This window comes from Balearica regulorum, chromosome 5 (assembly GCF_011004875.1).
Source record: "Balearica regulorum gibbericeps isolate bBalReg1 chromosome 5, bBalReg1.pri, whole genome shotgun sequence".
Classification (NCBI taxonomy): domain Eukaryota; kingdom Metazoa; phylum Chordata; class Aves; order Gruiformes; family Gruidae; genus Balearica; species Balearica regulorum.
Window position 1 is genome coordinate 30,567,805 of NC_046188.1, and position 7,365 is coordinate 30,575,169.

The 7,365-nt window shown below is 38.5% G+C and overlaps 1 protein-coding gene across 23 annotated transcripts in view; it reads left to right on the forward strand.

Annotated features, from left to right (window-relative positions):
- The window catches only part of HECTD1 (HECT domain E3 ubiquitin protein ligase 1), a 64,472-nt gene extending 58,649 nt beyond the window's left edge, over nt 1-5,823 (forward strand). For all 23 annotated transcript variants that reach the window (XM_075754055.1, XM_075754060.1, XM_075754059.1 and 20 more), the window contains 8 exons: nt 21-222; nt 367-504; nt 761-1,368; nt 2,452-2,530; nt 2,642-2,735; nt 3,050-3,200; nt 4,349-4,493; nt 4,864-5,823. In XM_075754055.1, the coding sequence (XP_075610170.1) occupies nt 21-222; nt 367-504; nt 761-1,368; nt 2,452-2,530; nt 2,642-2,735; nt 3,050-3,200; nt 4,349-4,493; nt 4,864-5,001 (1,555 nt within the window). In that variant the 3' untranslated portion in view covers nt 5,002-5,823. The remainder of the gene's footprint in view (nt 1-20; nt 223-366; nt 505-760; nt 1,369-2,451; nt 2,531-2,641; nt 2,736-3,049; nt 3,201-4,348; nt 4,494-4,863) is intronic.
- The last annotated feature ends 1,542 nt before the right edge of the window (nt 5,824-7,365 follow it).

Here is a 7,365-nt window from a genome sequence, read left to right on the forward strand (position 1 = left end):
GTTTTTGGGGTTTTTTCCAGAGCAATTGTATGGCTACAGAACAGACGTGAAGCTACTGTTGAACGGACAAGGACCACAAGCACAGTGCGACGTGATGATCCGGGAGAATTCAGAGTTGGACGCCTCAAACATGAAAGAGTGAAAGTTCCGCGAGGTGAATCCTTGATGGAATGGGCAGAAAATGTCATGCAGATTCATGCAGACAGAAAATCTGTTCTAGAGGTAAAGCATATCTGCCTAGCAGTTGAGGTTAGATAGCTATTTCTGATGACCTGGCCGGGATATTGAATATCCTGTTCCACAACCAACACTTGACCATTTCACTAGGATTTTCTTTTATCATTAACACTCCTTATGTTTTTCTAGGTTGAGTTTTTAGGGGAGGAAGGAACAGGCCTGGGTCCCACCTTGGAATTTTATGCATTGGTGGCAGCAGAATTTCAGAGGACAGATTTGGGAGCTTGGCTTTGTGATGATGACTTTCCAGACGATGAGTCTCGTCAGGTATATTTCAATTTGCATTTTAAATTGAGTGCTTGTATGAAATAAAAATGAGCTAGATATCCAGGAAGGGAAGAATACGTGATCAGTGAGCAGCCACTCATCATGATTAAGAATGATCACTCTGTTCCACAGCTTGCTTTCTTACCTATTCTCTTTTTAACAGAGAAGTGGAGTATAATAAGTTAAACAGCACAGATATATAATTAAATTCACCTTTAACAATGTCAACTTTTTTTGTGTGTCTGTCTTAAATCAGGTTGATATTGGTGGTGGATTGAAACCCCCTGGCTACTATGTACAGAGATCATGTGGACTCTTCACAGCCCCATTCCCACAAGATAGTGATGAACTTGAAAGAATAACCAAACTCTTTCATTTCCTTGGAATTTTCTTGGCTAAATGCATTCAGGACAATAGACTTGTGGATTTACCCATTTCTAAGCCTTTTTTTAAACTCATGTGTATGGGGGATATTAAAAGTAACATGAGTAAGTTGATATATGAATCACGGGGTGACAGAGACTTGCACTGCACTGAAAGTCAATCAGAGGCTTCTACAGAAGAAGGGCATGATTCCTTGTCAGTTGGAAGTCTGGAAGAAGACTCCAAATCAGAATTTATTCTTGATCCACCAAAACCTAAGCCTCCTGCCTGGTTTAATGGAATTTTAACATGGGAAGACTTTGAATTAGTAAATCCACACAGAGCTAGGTTTCTAAAAGAAATAAAGGACCTTGCAATTAAAAGGCGTCAAATTTTAAGCAACAAAAGTCTGTCAGAAGATGAAAAAAACACAAAACTACAGGAATTAATGCTGAAGAATCCATCGGGTTCAGGGCCTCCACTTAGCATAGAGGATTTGGGGTAAGAGTTTTCATGTTTATTTATAAATATGCAAACAGTTTTATGTTAGAGACAAATGTCAATGTGTATAATTAAAAACGTAAGATCTCTCATTTTAAATAGTATCATTGCAAGGGGGAGTCATTAGAGATGCAGCACGGTCCCAGTTTGCCATCTGTAGCTATATTCTTGTTCCTTAGTTGCGGATTTTTTTCTTCTCGCTTGCTCAGTTTCCTAATGTTGAAACTTAAATGTGGCTGCACTGCAATGCCATATGACTCTAGAAACACCCAAATACTTGTAAAGACCTTTAGAAAAGTGCGAATCGGTAATTTCTTTGCTATGATAACTATTGGAGTTTATCAAGTTTTTTTGAGAGCTTTTAGAGAGGACAGACTGAAATTTCAGATTGTGTTAATAGATGCACAGTGCAATGTTTGAATCCCTGTTAAACAGAACACTTGCAAAAAGTTAGCAGACGTTGAAGACACAAAAGCGTTCATACCTGCGTAAACTTGTGTCGGGATGTCATCCTTTGTAGTTTCAGGTTATTTCTTTTGAAACAACAGTAGTTTATCTACCATTAATATTATGGGATATTTGTTAAAATCTTGTGCCACAAGGATTGCGTAGTCAGAGGTCAGTTAATTGTTTATGGCCGTGTTGGCTTTAGCATGGCTTGTTAGAGAAAGCAAGTAGCACCATTGGAGGGCCTAAATGTCTGGTATGTTAAGTGGTTCTATAGCTGTTAGTGCTGGAAAGTAACGTAAAGGATTTTTTGAGTTTGTGAACTGAATGAAATGGTTTGAGTAGTTATGAAGCTGATAACTTAAAGGTATCAAACTCTCTGAAATTTTCAAGGGTTATCAAATGCAAATAAATAATGGGTGAGTACATGCCTGTGCATGCCATAGATTTGAAACATGTATTATCTGTGTAGTCCATTAGTTCTGTACTGTGGTACTGCTGCTCATATCCGCAAAGAATGATTGGAAGTGTAGTGAGATACACTTGAGTGTGGGGGCTGCAGTTTATAAATCTGGTGTATTTGCAAAAGCAGTAGCAGACTTGTTTCCAATTAGTAACTATCTTTGTATTTTGAAGGCTAAATTTTCAGTTTTGCCCTTCGTCCAAAGTATATGGGTTTACAGCTGTGGATCTCAAGCCAGGTGGTGAAGATGAGGTAAGGAAACAACCTACCTTTACAATTTAAACAGCAGTTAATTTTTTCCTGTCTCAGCGGTAACTCTCATGCAAAGTGAATTCTTACAGTATTTATCCTTTGTCTTTGCAGACTGTAACAATGGATAATGCAGAGGAATACGTAGATCTCATGTTTGACTTCTGCATGCATACTGGCATACAGAAACAGATGGAGGCTTTCAGAGGTAACTTTCAATGTGGCAAAATATATATGCAGTTAGGTGGACTAGTTGGTGTTCAGGGTGCGCTGGGTTAAAGTGATGGCACAGAACAGCTTTCAAAACCAAACTGTTAAATTAAGATTGCAGTAGGTAAGATATTAATTTCATAACACCTTTGCATTAGTTATGCCATTTTTAATCTTGAAGAGGTTTTGTTTACCTTAATCAAGAAACTGTTGATTGGTTCTGGTTTGATCAAAATATAATTGAAATGCTGACGTTATTTTGTAAACATTCTTTTGACTTACGTGTATAACTGTATGTTGTGTAAATTAAAGATGGCTTCAATAGAGTCTTCCCAATGGAGAAGCTGAGTTCCTTCAGCCATGAAGAAGTTCAGATGATTCTTTGTGGAAATCAATCACCTTCTTGGGCAGCTGAGGATATCATCAATTACACTGAACCTAAACTGGGATATACACGAGATAGGTACTTACATTCTGAGTGATTTTAAAATAGTAGCTAAAAGATACATTAAGTGATAAAATATCCAGAATGTTCATTAGATAAAGATGCCAAACTGGATGGGATCGGTGGTCACTGAAGAGCAAGTGATTGTCTAAAACTACATGAAGTAACCATGTACGTTACAACAGATATGTTAGAAGGTACTTCGTGTTTTTGTGATGAGAGAGGAAAACAAAATTTAAAATACTAAAATGTGAACAACTAGTGGACATGTAATGACAGCTAACTAATACAGGCTATTAAAAATAGCATTTTTAGACTTATGGTTATAACTTCTGTTCAGTTGGGTGTAGTTGTTATTTGTCCCTTACTTCTTTCTCTTCAAGAGTAGTTAAAGAAAATGTACTGTGCAGGGAACAAATATAGTGGTGATTGGCTATCAGGGGTGGTCTCGATGGTTGGGGATGTGTTTGCTACTTACCACGTTTGGTAGCAATAACGTACAAATTACTTCTGGAACTATGTTAGTATAAGCATGCCGAAGGATCCTAATCAGTCTAAGCTGCTATGTGGAGCGATTCTTCTCTTGAACCGTGCCCTATATGCAAAGATGCAGCAGAGATTGCAGTGCCTGATGCCCGAGGACGTGTTTGAGCAGGCTGTGCTTTCTGTCCTCTCCTCCCCCTCCTTTCCCGGCTGGTATGGATGAGGGCAGCTGCAGCTGGAGATCTATTGCTGTCTGTTACATTTTTTTACATGAGGGTCCTTAACAGGATAGAAAAGAAAGCGTATTTAAATTGAAGTGGCTTTATACTGCAGAAGTGGTACAGAAAAAGTTTTAAGATACAGTCAGTTGGATTCTTCTCATAGAATAGGTTTGAGCTCTGTCTACTTCTCTACCCATTCATACGTAAGATACCCAAATAATGCTCCAAGATAAGTATAGAGAAAAGTTCTTATTTACCTACATTTTTCTGTGTAATACTCACAGGGAGACTAAAGAAGTATTTATATGGGGTTTATGTTTTATTCTTAATTCAATACTGAACATGCCCTTACGGTGACCGCTTAGACGTGACTGAAGATCATAATTGTACTGTCTCAAGAGAAATTAAAAAAACCACACTCTTGTTGTGTTATCATAACGAATTATTTTAATTTATTTTAAGCCCTGGATTCCTTCGCTTTGTGAGAGTCTTGTGTGGTATGTCTTCAGATGAAAGGAAGGCTTTTCTGCAGTTCACCACTGGTTGTTCAACACTCCCACCAGGAGGACTGGCAAACCTACACCCCCGGCTCACTGTTGTACGCAAGGTATGGCTTCTTCAGCTCGCCCTTCAAACCTGCTAATTTGGCTTCTGAATGTAATTGTTGCTACATTAAGAAATAACACTGATTCTGTTTGGTTTGGGTTTTGTTTTTCATTTATGACACTATACTAAGCTTCCAGTACTAACCTGTTCTGGGTCTGTTCTCTGACTTCATATCTGAATAGAAAAGAATTAATGTTCATTTAAGTCAATACATTTGTAAGTTGGTCTGTAGCTTTCCTGATGCTACCGTTTCTTGACAACTGGTGTTACGTATGCAGTAAATGCCGTGAATTAGAGGACCTTACAACTTGTAACTTCTGTATCGAGGGCTGTGAACAACTGCAGTGAAAAATACTCTTTCTTTTCCTCAGGTTGATGCTACAGATGCAAGTTACCCATCTGTGAATACATGTGTGCATTACCTAAAGCTGCCTGAGTATTCTTCTGAGGAGATTATGAGAGAGCGTCTGCTAGCTGCTACCATGGAGAAAGGCTTCCATCTCAACTGAGCCGCTGACCGCAGCATGGGACAGGAGAAAGTGTTTTTTGATACTAGTGAAGCCTCTTGTGTTTGTGTGCAAAAAATATGATCTCCACGCTGTGCTCTGATGAGACTTGCCTTTTTTTTCACCTGTGAGGCTTTAGGAACATGTGGAATAAGTTTGTTAGCTGCTAATGACAAAATAAATCCTTGTAACTACACAGCCAGCAAGAAATTGGCACAGAACACTGTGTGATGCTTCAAGGGCTTGCACAACTGGAAATTAAGGTGGTTCTGTTTGACTGTTCCAAAGAACAGATCATCAGATTTTCAGTGTTCACCGATACAAATTTCTAACAGTGTATTTGTGTAAAGTTTGTCATTTAATACCTTGTACACTACAGTTGCCATCACTGATCCCTGTTTCGCTGGCTTTAAGCTAAACTGGTCAGAAACTTGCTTCCTTAAAACTTAGAGCTAATGGGCATCTCCAGCTTTTTCTTTTTTAATGGTGCCTGCACTATTGGAGTATTTTAGTGGGTTTTTGCATATAATCATGCACAACCTTTTTTTTTTTTTTTTCCTCTTTCAAGTGGGAATATATTTTGATTTCTCAAATGCCCTGCTATATAAAGATCAAATCCTTAAGTGTGTTTGTGCAGCTCAACAATAAAGCTATTAAAAAACACTGGTTCCTAGTGCAAGGCACACTTAAAGCAAGTTTTACTTTTGGTTGTATTTTCTTTGTATATTATAAACATTTATTTAACTTGTTGCAGTTTGAAGTTTAAAGGAAACACCCAATGTGTAAGCTCAAAAGTAATCATTAAAATGTTTGCAACATATCAAACTGTCTCCTCCGAGTAGTTCATTAATACTACTTATGTTATTCAATCTCTGTACACGTTCTGAATGATGTGCCACGCTTTTTTTCAAGGTTTAGAAGAACTACATGGCAATAATTGATCTCAGAAACTCACCTCTGTGCTCAAATCTTTCAAAATTAGTGCACCTTTTTAAGAACTAGCCTGGCAGTGATAACGCTGCATGTGGTGGGTTTTTGCATGGGTGTGCTTCTGTGGGCCCGTGTCACCTGAGGTTACAGTTCTTTGTTACATTGGAGTAAAACCTGGGTCAGACATTGCAGCTGATTCAGCTGTACTTGTGATGGAATGCCTGTCTGGGTTTTGGTGTGTGCTGAGGGATTTACTGGTGAAAAGTGGCTTACAGTAAGATAATATGTCTTTAAAGACATTTAAGTACTTAATACGAGAGAAGAAGAATTACTATTTTAGTCGAATCTGTGTGGTAAGTTTTGTTCTGTGCCAGTTCTCTTTGGTAATGACCTTTGCTTGGAGCAGTGCTGAGGGAGGGCTTGCCAAAAGATTCTGCCTCCTGCCCATACATCAGGTTCATGCCAGATTTCTTCTCGTAGCATTATTCATAGGGCCTGATGGGCATCGTCTCTGAAAATTTCTCCAATGCAAAATTGACGGGGAATCCCCCCTCCCAGCTCCTGTGACTATTGTGCTTCAACAAAACAATTGCATAAAGCTTGCGTATCTGCTGCAGATCCAGCATTTTGCTGAACGTGTTGTTACTTTAAAGCTATGTGGACTGTTCTCCCACGCAACGCTTCCCTCGCTGCTCCTTAGACCCTGGTTTCTAGGTGCAACGTAGATACGACTGTTAGGTGCTTTCACACACCGTGTGTGCTCTTCCAGTGTCAAGTTATGCTTCATGGTGTAAAGGTTATGAAGGAGCAGCCAGAGACCTTCATTCTGGAAAGGTAAGTGACAGTAAGCTCAGATTGCAAACTCTTCCGTGACTTACAGCATACTGTACAGGTATGAGTCAGCATGTTGCATGCCTTGAGAATACAAGTTAGCGTAGCTATGTCCTCCTCCTCGAGAAGGAAGATCTGATTTGGTACCTCGCTGGTACTGAGAAACTTGCGTATCTTTTGTAAATGCTTTAATCGTGATGCATGGATAGAATATACAAGAGAAGAAAAATACACTGGTGTGCCAAAATAGAAAAGATTTTGTGTGATCTATGAAGCCAACATGATAAAAGATGATCAAACTTTTAATTATCTATCTTTTATTAATGTTATAATATTTAAGCGCCAAATACTTCTGGTTACAACTGACACAGTATGCAGGAATACCAAATGTATACTTCTGTCAGTTACATTTCTTTTGTAACCATGACTTACATGGAAAAGGGAGTGAAACCAGCTTTTTGATGAAGGATGAATCTAGTTTAAAAATAGTCATGAAGGTTACAGAACTTAACAGTACATTTATATAGAAATAAAAAAATCAGGTTAGTGCTTAAAGGAAGCACTGAAACTGTCTGAATTTATATTTCCGTATTTTCTGTCTTCTAG